General features: G+C 38.1%; 1 protein-coding gene across 1 annotated transcript in view; it reads left to right on the top strand.

The window, feature by feature from the left end:
* The first annotated feature begins 4,910 nt into the window (after nt 1–4,910).
* Nucleotides 4,911–20,042, top strand: part of TOPAZ1 (testis and ovary specific PAZ domain containing 1) — a 114,910-nt gene continuing 99,778 nt past the window's right edge. Inside the window, 2 exon segments of the mRNA XM_032860914.1 lie at nt 4,911–5,265; nt 5,718–8,193. Coding sequence (XP_032716805.1) covers nt 4,911–5,265; nt 5,718–8,193 — 2,831 coding nt within the window.

The raw sequence follows: 20,042 nt of genomic DNA on the forward strand, positions 1-20,042 counted from the left end.
ATATCACATTATTAAGACATTCATTTTAAGATTGTGAAAGAACATTTCCTGACACTTGTCAGGACACTTGTGTCAGAACAGAAGTCTTTCCTTTCATCCCCTTTGCTCCTTCCACCATAATCCTTAGTTACCGGGGATTTGGGGAGGGGGGATTCTTACAAGAAAAAGAAATTAAGTATTTTAAACGAAGGAATGTAATGCAGGAGTTGGGCTGAATGAGCAGAGAAAATGAACAGGGTTTCATGGTTTCCAGAAGGTTCCAGAGGTTCATAACAATAGAAAGACACTGCCTCTTCTTGAAGCAAAGAGATCTCAAGGTACCTGATGGAAGCTGCATCACAGTGAGCCTTACCAGCAAGAGTTGGAGTCTCAATGGAGACACATCTGGTGTGTCTGATAGGCAGCCTAAGGAAGAAAAAAGTATCCCTTCTCCATTCTCCTACCACAGTGTCCTCCATTGGCCAAATCTCACCCAAAGCCAGCTGACCCAGGGGAATGGAAAACATAGACTGCAAAGGCTGGCCCCTGTGATTCAGAGCAGGCAGTGGAAGGGTATGGGATTGCTCTGAGTGCAAACTGGACAGGCATGATACAGAATAATACTGTCAAAGCTGATAGATACTAACAATAGAGAGGTTTGGTAGCTTTCTGGATGTTTGTAGAAGTAGACCATGGATCTGTAGGACTGGCTTCATGGGCACATGATCTGTATGGTTGCATAGGCCCCATGTCCTATACATTAATAATCTACAGCTGTAGTTGTGGAATATAGAGAATGTGGCTGTGCTGTCATCTTTCCAGGTTAGAGATGCAAAGGACATTCAAGAAGCAGTGATGCTGCTTTGAGGGCTGAAATTGACTTTGAGGGCTGAACAGTAGTGTCAGTGAGAATCCAGGGGCAAAGGGAAAGGGTTAATAGAAAAAGGGAAGGGAATAGAAGAGAAGGGACCCCCCGACTCTCGCAGAGGGCCAACTCTTTGTGTATTGAGATGCAACCCAATAGATATGGGTAAATATTCTGCTCCATCTTCTGAACTCTGAAGTGTATGAGATCCACTACTAGGAAGATTGAGTATTTTTTGGTAAACAGCTCTGCCTGCCCTTTCCAGAAATTACCAATCCCAGTAGAAGGATTATGATAATTATGTCACAGAAGAGAGCAGAAGATCCATAAAAACTTATATGAACACACCTAATTTCCTCAGGTTTTCCATGAAAGTAGTTTGGTGAAGAACTTGAAATCTGTAATAAAGATGAGAATTTTCTTATTGAATACACTCAGTGTGCTTCATTTTTCAATTTCCTATGCTACTAAACTCTTTCCATTCCTCTTTTATGCATTGCTAAACAGTTATGGGTCATAAAAGTTTTTAAATTCCTGGGTCTATAGCTATATTTATCTTATCTGTTTTTATTCAGACCAAAGAGGCTAGACTCTTGAATTTTTATCTTTTATTTTACTAAGATCTTAGTAACAATGTTTATCTTATAAACAGTAAATGTCAAAATTATACAGAGTCTCTCTTTTGATATGTTGAGGTTTTTATTTAACATATCTACTTAATGTTTACAATCTGCTAGGCATTGTTCTAAGTGCCTTACAAATATTTGCACACAAACTCTACCCATCTTAAGTTCTCCATTTGTTAAAGCCCTTTGTTGAAGTGTTCTTTAACAAAAAGACAGGTTAACAAGAGAAAAACAGTTTAATGCATACAGGGTACATCATTCAGGAGAAACCTTAACAAAGAGTTAACACCAAGTGGTGGCTTAGAACTCTGGCCTATAAAGTGCTATCATCTTCAACAGTGAACACTAAATTTGTTTAGAAGTGGTACCACAAAGGAAAACTATTTTAGGCTTCCTAGAGTGACAAACTGCAGGAAGATCAATATATAGGAAGAATCTAATGGAGTAAGGTTAATTTGCAGATTGCTGTAGTGCTGATAGAAGTCTAGAGTCATCTCCAGTAAAGCAGAATTTATATCCTGCCTTTAAGCAGAAAGGGTGGGGAAGTAGAGAGAGTTTTTCCTGTATTTGTTGCTTCCTAATTGTTGTCAGCTCAAAGCAATGTTTATGTCGAAATATTTTGGGGTGACATATTCCTTCCAGAGACACTATTATTTCATTTTCAGATGAGAAAACTGAGGCACAAAGTACCTCTTTGTGAATGAACATGTAGCCTGAAACCCCTAAAATAGATTTTTCTATTCTGTAATTCTTTTTTTTTTTTTAAAGATTTTATTTATTTATTTGACAGAGAGAGATCACAAGTAGATGGAGAGGCAGGCAGAGAGAGAGAGAGAGAGAGGGAAGCAGGCTCCCTGCGGAGCAGAGAGCCCGATGCGGGACTCGATCCCAGGACCCTGAGATCATGACCTGAGCTGAAGGCAGCGGCCTAACCCACTGAGCCACCCAGGCGCCCTCTATTCTGTAATTCTTAAACTGGTTTCCCTTTACTGGAGTTTTTCACAAGCAGAAAGAAACAAGAGAAGTTTCTAGATCCTCTACACCTCCCTTACCTAAGTTCTAGTTTATAGAAGATCCCAAGAATACTTCTTTTAAACTACGTATCCAAACTATAACACTACTCTGTGCATCATACCATCTTTTAATGTCCACACCCATTGTGTTAAAAAATCACCAAGTTTTTCTTAAAACATACAAAATGCAAAGACTAACAGAAGGTATCTGCCTTGAAAGAGATCCACAAGAAAAGAACTGAAGGTAATGTGTTAGCAGGCAGGCAGGAATACCTGACACTCCTTGCTCCCAACACACACACACACACACACACACACACACACACACAAACAAGTGTAGGGAGAAAGATAGCAGGGAAGCTTCCTTGAGAGGTGATTCTCACACTGTATCTTGAAGGGGAACATGTAGTTCACCAGGCAGAAAAGCAAAAAACAATTTCCAGGACTAGCATGTAGAGAGGCACAGGCCTGACACAGTATACAAAGTGCAGGAGATGTGTATTGTTAGAAGATAGTTTTCTCCCCCAAAAGATAAAGTCATGATTTTCATAGAGATGTTAAAATGAAAGTGTGTTAATGACTTTCTATCATCAGGCAGATTTTATAATTACCAGTTGAAAAGACAAGTCTGAAGAACAGACACATTTATAGATCAGGAATTTTAAAGAGAATGTGCAAATTGAGGCAAAACTTGGTTCTTCCACCAGTGAGAGGAGAAGTCAACTGACAGAATTTGCATGTCTATAGACCATTCTTATGTATTGCTACTACTTATTTAAAACTTAGAGCTGTAAGATAGCTCCCATAGAATCAGAATCAGATAATGCAGAAGGGTGACTCCTTCACATAATTTTCCACCGAAGCTCAACTTCTCCCATACAGTGACAGTGAGAGACAAAATTCGTTAAATATCTAGTGGCCACATCAAAGAGAGCCACAAATACCAAACTGAAGAGTTTGGACTTCTTTCTGCTAGTTGTAGTCTCTGAGTAAAGAAAATTCATGAGGAGCCAAGCTGAGAAATGCCAGCATCTCCTTTCATGGGAGGGGAGGGGCAAGACCGGCAGCAGGTAGAAGCTTCTTTGGAATAATACAAATATCCCCAGCTAGACCCCAAGATCTGACTGTACTGCCCACCTGCTTGTACTCACTGACCTTTGTCCCACATTTTTCCTTAAGCTCTTTTTTCCTGCATATACCTTAACTCAGGCAAATGAAAGTGAAATTTCCCTGGAGCAATAACGACTTGCCTCTGCCAACCCAGACAACCCACACTTGTTTGAACTTTACCCCAGACTCACGCTTGCACAGTTGGACCACGGAATGGCCTGTGGAATGATTGATGACTACTTTTACCTCATTATAATACTAAAATCTCCAGCCAAGGAGGAGCCTGAGCCTCGTTTACATAACATACATTATGTATAGGCATATTTTCTTAAGACACATGCAGGATCCTACGCCTGCCTCTACATATGATAACAAGGCTTCTCTATCTAAATATTCATCCTAGCCCTAAATAAAAGGAACCCATTCACCCCTGCTAGGGAGTCAGGGCTTTGGAAGTTATTACCCATGATCTCCTTATTTGCTGCAAATGAAGTTTCTCTGTGCCACAACTCAGTCTGGTGCAATTTCTGACTCACCAAGGAGCAAACTCAAGGTTGGTTCGATTACACAAGGACAGAAGCATGAATATAATTTAGGAGGCTGATGCAGTAGATCAGTCAGATTCTGGGAGCCAGAACCAAATAGCAAAGGGGAGAGTGGCTGACAAACACAGAAAGTAGAATCAAGCAGACGTAATCAATGTGGCTGAGAGGGATGATGTGGAAAGAAGCTGTCTCTAAAGGTTTCTGAATTTCTTAGACAAGTGAGTGGATGGTGGCACATCTACCAACACAGAAGGAGCAAGCTTGTGAGGGAAGATAAGCTCAGTGTTGCAACTGTACAAGAGCTTGAGGTGCCTATAGGATATGTGGGTAAATAAATCAAGAAGGCTGATAGAAAGGGACCCCACGTGGTTTGGGATGGTTAAAAGCCACTGGCCGGCAGTCGTCTCTGCCAGCCGCCAAGCGGAAGGGACAGCAGGTGAGACAAAGAGCCCTGAAAGTTTCCAGGAGGCTCTAGCCAAGAAAGGCGCCACGGGCCACGGTCGCAAGCAGGGAAGCCCGAAATCATGGTTTGCACCGGCTCGGGCCCTTCCGCCCGTTGGGCCCCGCCCAGCCTGCCTAGGTCTGCAGCGCACATACCCCACTTCCGCTTCCGGCCCCGAGCCAGAAGGCAGGCGGCGCGGAGCTGGGCCAAGGCTGGGGTCTTGGCAGCGGAAGCAGCTTTCGCGCGGCGGGTGGGCGCCTGTGAGCGGGTGCGGCCGGCCTTGGAGTGCATCGGAGGGCATCGGCTGGCAGGGCGGGCCGCCCGGGGCGGATGCGGCGGCCGCTGCCCTCGGGGCCCACGGCAGCCCACAGGCGTGAAGGCGACGCGCGAGGCCCGAGGAAGCGAGGCCGGCGGCCAGGGCCAGGCGAAGCGGGAGGCTGCGGCCCTGAGGTCTGGGAACGCGAGGAGAGCAGGCAAAAGAGGAGAATGGTGGCCCGGGCGTCTGGGAGAGAAGAGGTGGAAAGTGACAAGTCGGGTGAGGCGTCCGGGACTGGGAAGGCTGCTGTGAGGCGGCTGAGAGGAGGGTCTGGGGGCCAGGGGAGCCCTTCGGACCCCTCGGATCCTCAGGGATTAGAAGCAGTGAAGGAGGCGGAGCTCCCCTTGCATTTGGGAAGACAGCAAGAAAGCGCTCAGGGATTGCTCCCATTTTTGCATTTGCACCTTAGCCTGCCCCATCATTGTTTCACGCTAGTGTTTAACTTGAGTTTGTGTGGGCTTTACCGATGCACGTGGTTGACCAGGAGAGGGGGAAGAACAGTAATTCTCTTAGAAGGTGTTTGCCCTGTTAGGAGCCCTTGGTCAGAATTACGGTAAGAGGAATTCCTACTAGTGATCCATTTTGGGTAGTGTGAAGTGATACTGATGCTAGAGGTTATTCAGCTGCCTTGAAATTTATGCAGATTTGTATGTAGTTCCTTAACAGAAATTAGGTCTTTAATTTAAAAGCATTTGTGTGTTCCCATACAGCTATTCAGGGAAATAAAAGTGGATGGCTTCACAATTTTTAAATTTTAAGTGGTATTGCTTTTTCCTCCTCAATATAAAATCTTTTCTGGTATGTTTTGTTGTTTTGATCAGCCAAGGAAAAAAGAAAAGTTACTGAAGCCTCAAGTGATGATCTACAGCCAGGGACTGACCTGGTAAGAAAGGAATCATTAACCAATTTGGAATCTTTCCAAACAGTGGAGTGCAGTGAATTTCAAAGTATGGCTTTCTTGTGGTCTTTGGGTAAGGAGGGTTTGGTAGAAGGTATCAAAAGAAGAATTCGAATTAAAAAACTTAAGGGCTTAGAAAGCCCTTAAAAAAGCCCTCTCAAAATAACTGAAAATAAGACTACACAAAATATTAAGGTTGAATTCCAAGATGAACTGTACAAGAATACTCCAAAATATTCTTGTAACAGCTTGTCACCTGTAGTAGAAAGTAATTCCATTTTAAAATTACATGATTGCAGTTGTTTCCCCCATTCCAAGGGTTGTAATGATGAAAATAGCCTTTCATATAAACATGATGGTGGACGTATGCATGTACCAGAAAATTCCTGAAAGTTAAAGAAAGAAAACTTTAGGAGTCTTGCAGATAAGAGTGACACAAATAATGCTCCTCAGCTTTAACAAACTGAAGAAAACTTAATGGGAGTAAATAAGTTATTGCTTGAAAAAACTGATTTATACCAAAGTAAAAGTAATGGCTTGTTTTCCTGCCTTCAGAATGAAAACAATAAATACTCAATAGAGGAGAGCAATGTTGGGAGAAAACCCAGGAAAAGGATGAAGGTGTCTGAAAAAGGAGATGAAATGATTATTGAGATGAACTTCTCTAATATGTATAGCAAGTCTGAGTTGGTATTACAAGAAAACCAAACAGGTGCTGAGGATAAAGGAGCAGAGACTTTAGAGGCTAAAAAAAGTCCTTTAAAAGTTTTGAGAAACATAAACCACAATACACTCTCCCCAGTGGATCATTTATTAAGTCTTCCAGAAACAGCAGGGGAAAAAACAAGTCCTGGACATCATGTAAATGCTATGTTTCAGAAAACCCTTGAGCCACTTTTGGAAGAAGAAATAAAAAATGCTTCAGAGCACTTAGGATTTAAAAGCATGGAGCCAGAAGAGTATATTAAGTTGATGCAAAGCTCGATAGTGAAATTACCTAGTGCTTGCCGTAATTTGGAAAAGAGATCTTCATGGGAAGACTTGAGAAATGAAGCTGAAGAATTGAAGTTAGGCTGTCACAGAGCAATACCGATGACTGGTAAAAGAACTTGGCCTTGTTATTCCTGTGCTAGAATATCTGCCCAGTGTTGGAAAAAGTCTTCCTTGCCAGATTCAAGTAACTGTCTTCCTGGGTCTCGGGAAAGTTTTAAGCAAGATGATTTTCTTAAACACCAAACAAATCAAACTCACTTAACTGATTCTAAATTAGCATTACAAAGTACCATAACAGAAACAAACAGTGAATCTTCAAGTAAAGAAAAATTGGATTCTAATTTAAATTGTTCGTCTTCAGTTTCCACAATAGAACCTACTTTAATGATTATAAAGGAACCCATAATTGATGATAAAATGATACAGTCAGAGGAACCAAGCAGAAGTGGTTCAGAGGTAGTTTGTAATACTACTGAAGATACTCAGCTAACTAATGTGCCTCAAAACTTAACAGGAAATAAAAAAAAAGATAGAGGGAATTTAACAAAATTTAATTTGACAGTGGCTTCCCAGGATGTCCAGGAAGCAAATAACTCTATAGGCAAAACTATTCATCGAAAAGCATGCATTGCTAAGCAAACCCTTGTGGTTCCAGACTTGGTGAAAATACTGAACACAGGCCGGCTGACTAATTTTAAAATTCCATTACTTAAGAATAAAACAGAAAAAAGGAAAGAAATAAATGCAAGGTCATCAGAGAGAGAAGCATATAGTCCCTTAGAACTTCTTGACAGTTTATCTGGAGCCGAGGTAAGACAAAATAGGAATAAAGAAAATATTTCTACAGTAACTTCAGGACCTCAGTCTTTGAGAATACAAAATAGTGTAACTCCAGTGCAAGCTAATTCTGACTCATGCAGCTGCAAGCATTCCTGTAGTATTTCTTCAAATTTTTTAAAGCAAGGTAATGGTAATAAACCATCCAACCACATCTCTGAACCAGGCAATATTATTTCAAACAAGGAAGCTGTTTCTCTCACAGTTGAAAGAAATACTTTTTCTTGTGATCTTGGGTGTATAGAGAAAAGTCCTGCTTTCTGCTCTAATGAACAAGAAACATTCAAACCAGTTTTCTCTGAAGTTAGTGGTGGAGAAATGACTAAGAACTTTTCAGAAATTAAAATGGGGTTTCCAGATATTCTTAAAGCATATGAAGATGATGTCCTCTTAATTGATGTCATTCAAGATGACCCAGACCTCTTTGGGGTCTCCAGTGAAGGGGAGCTCTCATTTACTTCAGAGTTCCCTATGATAAACCAGGAACCCAATGTTGCTGAAGAGCACCAGTCAACAGACTCTAAGCACATGGTACTTCCAGAAAAAAAAGAACCAAGCGATGACTTGAGGTATGCATGTTCAAGTATGCTTTTGGTGCAGATTATTGTTGGGGTTTTCAAAAGCATTTTCTGCTCTTAAGTATCACTAATTTATTCAGTGAACACTGAAGCTCCATTATTTTTTTAAACCCATTTATTTACTAAATGTAATACAGCACATTACTGCTGAGACCTGGACATGTCATTATGCTAAAATTAGTGAAAATGAAACAATTACACACATCTTAGAAATTATAATGGGGCAGATTAGCTGTTCAGAATTTAAAAAGATGGTTTGTAAAGTGGCTTTTAAAACTACTAACATTGCTTCTTTCAAAAGTGTATTTGTTTTCCTATTATTACAACAAATATAGAGATACACTTTATTTTTTTTTTAAGATTTTATTTATTTATTTGACAGAGATCACAAGTAGGCAGAGAGGCAGGCTCCCTGCTGAGCAGAGAGTCTGATGTGGGGCTTGATCCCAGGACCCTGGGATCATGACCTGAGCTGAAGGCAGAGGCTTTAACCCACTGAGCCACCCAGGCACCCCAGATATACTTTTATTTCTGACAAGTTACTTATTAAGAAGCTTATATTTTAACCCATCTTCTGTGACTTCCTTCTTAGATAAAAAATTAATTTTTTAAGGAACTTAGAAGCCTTAGAAAGTTTATTTGATGTATTTAGGACTCGAGAGTAGAATCGAAAGTTAAACCAGTTTTCAGAGGAAAGTAGCATTTTCTCAGGGTTCTGCTCTTTAAGGTGGTGGTTCTAAATGATGATTTAGCCCCCAAAGAGGGCAAGTTTGCCTGAGGCAACTTAAAAATGGAACCAAGTGGTAACCTTTGTGCTCAGGAATTTGATCCATTCTGGTTGGTCCAAATTTTATATTATGTCACATTTTACTAAACTTTTATGATTCTTTAAACTCTGATTTATATGTTACAATACTTGAATAAAAGGAATGTTTTGTGAACAGACTCAAAAGGAAACATGAAAACATTTTCTGCTAAGATTCACTGCTACATGACTTAAGTCTCTCTGGTATTTATAAATTTTATTTGGTTACTTTTGTGATATCATATTCTTCTTGATGTTCTTAGTGTTTTAAGAAATTGTTATTTATCACCAAATAGAATACTTTCTATCTGTTAAGTGGCGGTCTAAGAGCTTTATTATTTATTTTTAGTGATGTAATGAGATAGGGTTGATAATCTGCCCATTTTGAAGATGGAAAAAGTAAAGATGACAAGTTGTCACTTGTCCAGGGTCACACTGCTACTAACATAATCTGGATTTAATTTAGGTCTGTCTTACTGTAGAATTAAGGGCTTAAGAAAAAAAAAAAAATCGTGGTCAAGAACTTGACCTTTGTATTCCTTATAATTTTTTAATCTCCTTGCCACCTAGCAGCTAAGAGACCTTTTAGGCAAATTATTTTATCATATCTGTAAAAAGGGAAGATACTTGCCTCACAGGTTAAATCAAAGAATGGATTTTGGTTTTAGCATGGCACTGGGTGAGGAGTAAGGGTTCAATAGAAGGTAGTTTTTGAACGTGATTTTAACTCTTGTTATACCATGCTTCCTTTGAGGAATTCAAAGGGAAATTAGAACAAATCTTCTATTTAAGAGAAGACGTCTCTGTTAGCTAGTAGGATGTTGATAAAGACCTACCACCAAAGTTAGAAAGAGAAAACTGTGAATTGGGCAGGAAGTTTGCTGTTTTTCTGTTTGTTTGTTTGTTTTTAGTATAATGGCTCATTTTTGAAAAAGTGATACATGTTTGTTACAGTAAAAGTATAAAAGGGGGAATCCTAAAACTACCACCCCAAATAACAAATTAATTGCCAACAATTTGTATTTATTTAGGCATATAGGTAAATATAATTTTAGAAAAATTGTAGCATGCCATTTTTTAGTAAAAACATTTACTTTTATTAACTCTTTTTTTTTAAAATCATTTTTTAAAATTTATTTTCAGCATAACAGTATTCATTGTTTTTGTACCACACCCGGTGCTCCATGCAATCCATACCCTCTCTAAAACCCACCACCTGGTTCCCCCAACCTCCCACCCCCCCACCTCTTCAAACCCTTCTGATTGTTTTTCAGAGTCCATAGTCTCTCATTGTTCACCTCCCCTTCCAATTTCCCCCAACTCCCTTCTCCTAACTCCCCATGTCCTCCATGCTATTTGTTATGTTCCACAAATAAGTGAAGCCATATGATAATTGACTCTCTCTGCTTGAATTATTTCACTCAGCATAATCTCTTCCAGTCTCGTCCATGTTGCTACAAAAGTTGGGTATTCATCCTTTCTGATGGAGGCATAATACTCCATAGTGTATATGGACCACATCTTCCTTATCCATTCGTCCGTTGAAGGGCATCTTGGTTCTTTCCACAGTTTGGCGACCGTCGCCGTTGCTTCTATAAACACTGGGGTACAGATGGCCCTTCATTTCACTACATCTGTATCTTTGGGGTAAATACCGAGTAGTGCAATTGCAGGGTCATAGGGAAGTTCTATTTTTAATTTCTTGAGGAATCTCCACTCTGTTCTCCAAAGAGGCTGCACCAACTTGCATTCCCACCAACAGTGTAAGAGGGTTCCCCTTTTTCCACATCCCCTCCGACACATGTTGTTTCCTGTCTTGCTAATTTTGGTCATTCTAACTGGTGTAAGGTGATATCTCAATGTGGTTTGAATTTGAATCTCCCTGATGGCAGTGATGATGAACATTTTTTCATGTGTCTGATAGCCATTTGTATGTCTTCGTTGGAGAAGTGTCTGTTCATATCTTCTGCCCATTTTTTGACATGATTATCTGTTTGGTGTGTGTTGAGTTTGAGGAGTTCTTTATAGATCCTGGGTATCAATCTTCTGTCTGTACTGTCATTTGCAAATATCTTCTCCCATTCCGTGGGTTGCCTCTTTGTTTTCTTGACTGTTTCCTTTGCTGTGTACAAGCTTTTGATTTTGATGAAGTCCCAAAAGTTTATTTTGGCTTTTGTTTCCTTTGCCTTTGGAGACATATCTTGAAAGAAGTTGCTGTGGCTGATATCGAAGAGATTACTGCCTATGTTCTCTAGGATTCTGATGGATTCCTGTCTCACGTTGAGGTCTTTTATCCATTTTGAGTTTATCTTTGTGTATAGTGTAAGAGAATGGTCGAGTTTCATTCTTCTACATATAGCTGCCCAGTTTTCCCAGCACCATTTATTGAAGAGACTGTCTTTTCCACTGTATATTTTTTCCTGTTTTGTCGAAGATTAACTGACCATAGAGTTGAGGGTCCATATCTGGGCTCTCTACTCTGTTCCACTGGTCTATGTGTCTGTTTTTATGCCAGTACCATGTTGTCTTGGTGATCACGTCTTTGTAGTAAAGCTTGAAATCAGGTAACGTGATGCCCCCAGTTTTATTTTTGTTTTTCAACATTTCCTTAGCGATTCGGGGTCTCTTCTGATTCCATACAAATTTTTGGATTATTTGCTCCAGCTCTTTGAAGAATACTGGTGGAATTTTGATTGGAATGGCATTAAAAGTATAGATTGCTCTAGGCAATATAGACATTTTAATAATGTTTATTCTTCCGATCCAAGAGCATGGAATGGTCTTCCATCTTTTTGTGTCTTCTTCAATTTCTTTCATGAGTGTTCTGTAGTTCCTCGAGTACAGATCCTTTACCTCTTTGGCTAGGTTTATTCCCAGGTATCTTATGGTTCTTGGTGCTATAGTAAATGGTACTTTTATTAACTCTTAATTGAGGGTATGGGGACTAAGGCAAACCTAAAGGGATTGCGGAAACAATACACTTCTCTATCACAGGAGATTAGTTTCTCAGTGTCTCTTTTAAGTTAATAAGATTATTTAAAAGTTTTAATTTGATCATGGACTTTTAAAAATTGTATTCAAAGTTCAGATAGCAGGCAGCAGCATTTGCTTTCCTGACATGAAAGATGAATATAACAGTACATTTTGGCTTTTTCTTCTGGTTTTGCCAACAACTTTTTTGTTTAAAAAAAAAAAAAAGTTTTATATTGTTAAGCCTTTTATCATTAACATTCTCTTCAATAATCTGAATTCCCAAAGGCTCTTACTCTTAGTTATGTATTTAAATTGATTCAGTTCCCCACCACCAATCCTTTTACTTTCCTCTAATATTGACTATTTAGTTGGCTATATTTTAAAGCTCTTTTTTTTTTTTTTCAGGAAGAGTTCATGATGGCTCTGTTCTTTAAGATCTTGGATACATGGGAGTGTTGCCTAAGAGCAAATTGGGTATAAAATTTTCAACTTATGTTTTTCCTTTTTACAACTATATAGTCATTTCTACCTGTTTTCTCGCTTTGAGTGGAGTTGTGGAAAAGTCTGAAGCCAAACTAATTCTCTGTCACTCCTTTAAACTGCTGCCACTGCTTCCACCATTATTGTCTTCTTTTCCTGCTCCCTCTTCCTCCTCTGCTGTCAGTTGTTTCTCCTAGACAAGATGAATCAGTTTGATTTGCAGTATCAAATTTACTTCAGATGATTTTTCTGATTGTCTTTGAACTTCATTTCTCTTTATTTCAAAAGCACCAATTATACTTTTATTGGCTTCTTTTCTTTCATATCTCCTTCTGAAATTTTGGTTTTCAAATAAACTTGAAAATTTCCTCAGTTATTTTAAATGTTTTCTGCAATAGAAATAACAGTTTTATAATCATCTACAGTGCTAGAATAAACTTAACAGGGAAAAGTTGAGGTCTGATAACGAGAGGATCTGCTAATAGTTGTGCAGAAAGTTCTTAATGGTTCTAGAACTAAATGAAGCTTAAAATATAATTTCAAATTTCACTTCTTTCCCTTTTATCAACCAGTTGCTAGTTCATGTATAACTTTTTCCTCATGCTAAGACAGTAAGAGGTTGAAGCCTTTAGACTTGAGTTTGCATTTTATAGGAACAGAAATTAAAGGTGGGAGGGTTAGGCCCAAATATTGTTAGAAGCTCTGGACTTCCTCTTTTGTTAAAACAGGTAGAAAAACCCAAGTTAATTCAATTATTGGGTAAAGTGTTCTTAGACATGTTAGGGAGAATTTTTAAGGTGTTTAAGTTATGTTAGAATGCTTATTCATTGTTGATCTCTGCAGTGGGTAAAGCCTATATTAAAATCCAGATTGTTAGAATTGTATTGGAACTAACACTTGAACTGATGAGCTTGGCAATGTATGATTTGTGAAATTGGTAAAATATTTGAAGTTGTCTGTAAATACAGTTGTAGATCAGAGAATATAATAGTGCTGGCCTTAGATTATAAGATTATCTTCAATCACAATTTCATTATATCCTAAAATTTCAATTGAATGAGATTACTCAGTGGATCATTGAGATTTTAAGAATCTGCCAAGTATTCAAGGGAATTATTATGTAGCCATGGAAGAAAAATCAGTGTGTCTGAAATAAAAATATGCAAACTAAAGTACTAAGAATACTAGTAGTTTAGAAAAAAAGAGATGAAAATCCATCTTGGGAAAGTCAAAATTTCTACTGATTCTTGAAATTTGGATTGGTTTAGATTTAACAAAGGGGAAGAAGTTAAAAAGTTTGATGGGGGAAGAAACATAATGAAAAGGTGGGCAGAAGATAAAGGTAGATATGAATATGGTTGTGTAGGGCAGATTATGAAGCATTTCCTGACTCAGAGTTAGGAGCCATTTCTGTACCCATAGCACCTTTTGCTACCTTGGTTATGGCACTGATTTTATGATAGTATAATTTACATCTCTCTCATCTGTTAAATTCTTGGACTTCATGAGTGTAGGAAATGTCCATGTGTCATTTACCTTTGCAAGTTCAAGCCATCATACTTTGAGGGAAGGAGAGAATTAACTTTTAATTTCTTCTATGGTAGGCTATTCCTCAGGCATCTAGATTTGAATATATATAAGTGGAGACAGTGAATCCTTTCTTTCTATAGCAAATAAATGTTGATGAATAATGGGAAATAAGACAGGATGAGTAGGGTGATGGCAGATTAAGAAGGTTGGAAAGTTGGTCATCAGAATTTGAACTCATCTGTACAGAACTGATGCTGGTGATCAGTGAGGATCAGTTACACCATCTTTGCAAATTGGATTTAAATCCATAAGGAACATTGTGCGTTCTGGAGCTGATAATAATAAACACAAACTTATAGAGGGGAAAATGCCTGGTACCAAGGTCATTCAAATGACTCAAAGGGCAGTCTTTCTCTCCCTTGTATATTTGGACTCTAGCCTTTCAGGATGCTTACCTTGCTCCATTCTCCCTTTCCACTGAGTATCTGAGACATTCTACAGTGCAAAATTTTACACTCAATTGTCAAAACTAATATATAGTGTCCACCCTATGATAGATACATCATTTATATTATTTTATTTAGTAAAATAATTATGAGTTTGAAACTGACCCTTTTTATTTTAACTTTTTTGAGTATAGTCGACTTACAATATTATATTAGTTTCAGGTATATAGCATAGTAACTCAACATCTCTATACCCTATACTTTGCTTCCCACAAGTATAGCTACTATCTGTCACCATACAACACTATTAAAATATCATTTACTGTTTCTGGTTTCATGCCTTTTATTCCCATGACTTACTCATTCCATAATGAGAAACCTGTATCTCTTGCTCCCCTTTACCCACTTGTCCCGTTCCCCCCCTCCCTGTCCTTCTGGCAACCATCAGGTTATTCTCTATCGGTCTGATTCTGCTTTTTGTTTATTCATTTTTTTATTAGATTCCACATATGAGTGAAATTGTATAGAATTTGTCTTTCTCAGTCTAACTGATGTCACATGATACCCATCCATGTTGTTGCAATAGCATAATCATCCTTTTTTAGTGCTGTGTAATATTGTGTGTGTGTGTGTGTGCGCGCGCACACCACATCTTCCTTATCCATTCATCTATCAATGGATACTTAGGTTGCTTCCAAATCTTGGCTAATTTAAATGCTGCAGTAAACAGAGGTGCATATATTAGTGTTTTCATTTTCTTTCAGTAGTAGCATTATTGGATCATATGGCAGTTCTGTTTTTAATTTTTTGAGGAACCTCCATACTGTTTTCCACAGAGGCTGTACTAATTTGCATTCTCACCAACAGTACACAAGGGTTCCTTTTTCTCCACATCCTCACTAATACTTGTTATTTCATGTGCTTTTGATTTTAACCATTCTGACAGGTATAAAGTGATCTTTCATTGTGGTTTTGATTTGCATTTTTCTGATGGTTAGTGATACTGAGCATCTTTTCATGTGTCCATTGTCCATCTGTGTGTCTTCTTTGGAAAAATGTGTGTTCAGGTCCTCCAAAACTCGCTCCCTTTAAAATTGAATCAAAGTGTTTAACTCTGCAAAGGACATACAGCTGGTAAGTTAGTAAGGGCTGAGATCTGAGCCCAGAGTAACCTGCTCTGAAGTTTGTCTCCCCGGCCCAGAACAATGCTGGGAGATTGGCATTTTGGTTATTTTTATGGCTTTAATTCAATTATTCTACAGATTGCCACAGAACATTAATTTACTTTTGATCTCTTTTCTGTCTCATCTCTTTCTCTTGAAAGTGTCATTCTGACTTCACTTTTTTCTCTTGGACCACGTAAACCATTGTTTTTTGTCTTTGACAGGATATATGATATTGTACTTGGTGGAGTGATCATTTGTAGTATTAGGGGACCTAGCACTGTGGCGTCGGGTTAGGCAAACTCTGGCCATTGAATTGGATAATATTTCTCTGCTTTTGGCCACTTGTTATTTGCAGAATAATTGCTCTAGTAAATTTGTGGCAGCCCTGTTCAGAGACAGAGTACGTGAATGTATAAATAAATGAGCATCGACCACAAGTCATCTAGTTAACTCTTAAAAAAGCAGTAACATTCTGAATTTTTCTTGGGCAATATTTTTCAGACTTGTTCTGCTAGTAATTATTCTAGAGCAGTCCTGTTCTACCTTTTTGTCAATTAACCTTAGTAAAGATACATAATTGTATTATAATCCAGTATATATTTAAGAATATGTGAAACAATGGATTTATAAAAACAATATTTTCTTTACTACAAGGGATATAGTATCATATTTTGTATTTTATTTTGTTTTATTAAAAAAAAAAGTCCTGGGTGGAACACATTAAACTTCATCATCCCCTCATAAAATGCTCTGGTTAGAGGATAAATCTAATGTAATCCATGTAGTTCTTCAGAAGCCTCTTTGACTACCCTCTCTTTTTTGCTCAGGTCTTCTCTTTTGCATCTCTGTACTTCTGTAGCCTCACCTAAGTCTGTTTTTTTGTTTCCTTTCTTCCCCCTACCTTTCACTTTTAAAAAATTTTATTATATTGAAATTCAGTTAATTAACATTAACATATTAGTTGCAGAGGTAGAGTTCAGTGACTCATCAGTTGTGTGTAACACCCAGTGCTCACTACATCAAGTGCCCTCCTTAATGCACATAACTCAGTTACCCCATCTCCCCACCTACTTCCCCTCCAGCAACCTTCAGTTTATTTCCTATAATTAAGAGTCTCTTATGATTTATCTCCCTCTCTTATTATATCTTATTTTTCCTTCTCTTCATTTTTGAACCTTCCCACTCCTTCAAGGCAGAGCTATACCTTTCTACTCCACCAGTGCAAATCTGTAAAATAATTTGTGTGGATTATAATGTTGCTTTATTATTTTTTTAAAACTCCGATTGACTGTCAAATTCAAAACAAAACTAAATTACTTCTAATAAGAGTGGCATGTGCAATTTTACCTTCCTTGTGAGTTATTCATAGTAAAAATTTCTCACACTTTTAAACTTTGCCATAAATAAAACTACTATTTTAATACAGTACTTTCAAATTAAAGCAGTACACTTGCTGTACCTTTTATGGCTTTGTTTTATTTGCAGGAATAACTATCTATGTGTGTGGAGGTATACCTATTTAAGAATGTAACTTTCAGAATAATTAGCAACTGCAAAAACATCCCTTAATTCTCTATTTGAGTCACTTAATTGTATTCATGTTATTACTTTAATATCTCTCACAGTTTTTCCTTCCTCTCAGTTCTCACTGCTGCTGTCTTATTCATCTTTCTTCTAGATTATTGTAATGAGCTCCTGGTTAATCTTCCTGAATTCTCTTAGTTTATCCTCCACATAGTGATATTCGGAAATAGAAATTGATCTGCCAGTGACTGCTACATTGCTTCAGTGGCTTTTAGCCACCTGAGAATAGAGTCTAAATTGCTTGGCATGTCTTTTTTAAGGCTCTTAGTGGATTTCATTCATTCTCTTTGACAATGGTTTTAGTGGGGAGAAAAGGGGAGTGAAAGGCTAATGAAAGATAAGCACAAGCTGCTCACTGTTTTCACAATATGTTATGTACTTGAATCCTTTTGTATGTTTCTTTTCTTCTTTTTTAATTTTTTAAAAAGATTTTTATTTAGAGAGCATGAGCGGATGGGAGCAGGGTGAACCAGAGGAAGAAGGAGAAGCAGACTCCTAACTGAGCAGGAAGTCAGATGCAGGGCTCAGTTCCAGGCCTTTGTGATCATGACCTGAGCTGAAGGCAGATGCTTAACTGACTGAGACACCCAGGAGCCCCTGCATGTTTCATTACCTGGAAGTCCCTTTCTTTTTATTCAGTTATTCAAATCTCATCTGAGCTGTTATTCTAGGAATTTGTTGCAGTAGTTCTCTTGGTACATATCTCAGTATATTATGTCTGTTTGTATGTGAGCCTTCCTTATACTGGGATTTCCTAGATAGAAGAGAGGCATCTTCATTTGGGTCTCCTTAGTGTTGGGCCAGGAAGATGTTAGGTGTTAAGTATATGGAGAGCAAGTAGATACACATGGGCCCTGTCCTCACTGAGATTTTCATCTACCAGGAGAGACAGATAATTAAGCAAGTACAATCAAATATGATAGTAGGAGTACAAGATGTTAAAGGCTTCCTGGTCAAAGTAACATTTAAGATGAATGCTAAAGGATTAGCAGGAATTAGCCGATTGGTGAAGAAAAGTAATTAGAATTTTGTCATAGAAGAACTAGCCAATGTAAAGGCCCACAGGGAAAGGCATGTCATAACTGAGAAATAGAAATAACGTTCCTATGGCTTAGGGCTTATATGGTAAGAAATAAAGCTACAAAATATGCAAAAAGCTAAGTCATTAAGGGCCTTTCAAACAGGATGACCATATAATTTATCTTCTGAACTGAAAAACTTTTGGGAGTGAAATGAGGAATTTTTAATAAGATATGCCAGGACAACAAGCATAAATAGACCAGCCTAGATACACTAGAAGTCATTGTGAGTTTGAACTTTATCCCAAGAGCATATAGGGATTCACCAAAGGACTTTTATTTATTTATTTATTTATTTTAAAGATTTTATTTATTTATTTGACAGAGAGAGATCACAAGTAGGCAGAGAGGCAGGCAGAGGGAGAGGGGGAAGCAGGCTCCCTGCTGAACAGAGAGCCCGATGTGGGGCTCAATCCTAGGACCCTGAGATCATGACCTGAGCAAAAGGCAGAGGCTTAACACACTAAGCCACCCAGGTGCCCCAAAGGACTTTTAAATAGACCAGATTTACATTTTAAAAATCATTGTAGCTCTGGTGTAGAGAGTAAATTTGTAGGGAGCTATTGTAATAATTAGGCTAAAGGACAAAATGACTTCAAACAGAAATGGGAATGTATTTGGGAGAGATTTAGGACATGAAAATTGATTAATCTGACAGATTAATCAGAGGTAGGAATTAAGAATGATACCTGGTTTCTCTCTTATTTCAAAGGAAGTCCTAATTCTCTGATATGAAGGGGCAGGGTTGGGGATGTGTTCTAGTCATGATGTGAAATTTAGACATGTTGAGTTGGAGAGACCATTGAAATACTAAAATGGAGCTATTTAGTAGACAGAGTCTAAAAGAGGGAAATAATTAAGGAAGGAGATTTGCATATTATGAGTCTCTTTGAATTTATTATCTTATTCCTTAAAATATATTTTTCTGATTGTTTCTAGGGTTTTATGTCAGGGAACAAATACTTCATGTTTTCCAAAGACTTTATAAAGAATGATGTATATAAAATGTTTTCTTTGGTTTTTCTTTTTCATGGGTAGGAAGTAATCCTGAACCAATGAACAGTCATAGAGCTGCAGGATAGTTTTTTTTTTTTTTTTTTAATATTTTATTTATTTATTTGTCAGAGAGAGAGCAAGAGACTGAGCATAGCAGGGAGAACAGCAGGCAGAGGCAGAAGCAGGCTCCCTACTGAGCAAGGAGCCCGATGTGGGACTTGATCCCAGGACCTTGGGATCTAAGACCTGAGCCAAAGGCAGCAGCTTAACCAACTGAGCCACCCAGGCGTCCCTGCATAGGTTTAATAAAATTAATTTATTAAATGAATAAAAATGGTGGGATTATGGGTTTTTACTGTATTTTATTCTGTTTGCTTTTACATATTTCTAATTTTTAAAAAATGGAATTATGTTTGGCCATTTGTTTTTGAGTGGCTGCTATAGATGTAGTTTTCATTCGTTGAGTCTATGCTATTGTTTTTTTTTTTTTTTTTTTTTAAAGATTTTATTTATTTGTCGGGGGGAAAGAGAGAGAGAGCACAAACAGGCTGGCTGAGAGAGAAGCAGGCTCCCTGCTGAGCAAGGAGCCCAATGCAGACCTTGATCTCAGGATCCTGGGATCATGACCTGAGCTGAAGGGTCGCTTAACCAACTGAACCATCCAAGCATCCCTATGCTATTGACTTTAAAAACATTTTTTTTAATCTCATTTAATCCTCATAATAACTTCATGGATAGTTGAAAATTCCCATTTTACAGATATGGTTAGACTCAAAGAAAT

The sequence above is a fragment of the Lontra canadensis genome, unplaced genomic scaffold (genome assembly GCF_010015895.1).
Source record: "Lontra canadensis isolate GAN:19392208 unplaced genomic scaffold, GSC_riverotter_1.0 scaffold20, whole genome shotgun sequence".
In the NCBI taxonomy this organism is placed as follows: Eukaryota; Metazoa; Chordata; class Mammalia; order Carnivora; family Mustelidae; genus Lontra; species Lontra canadensis.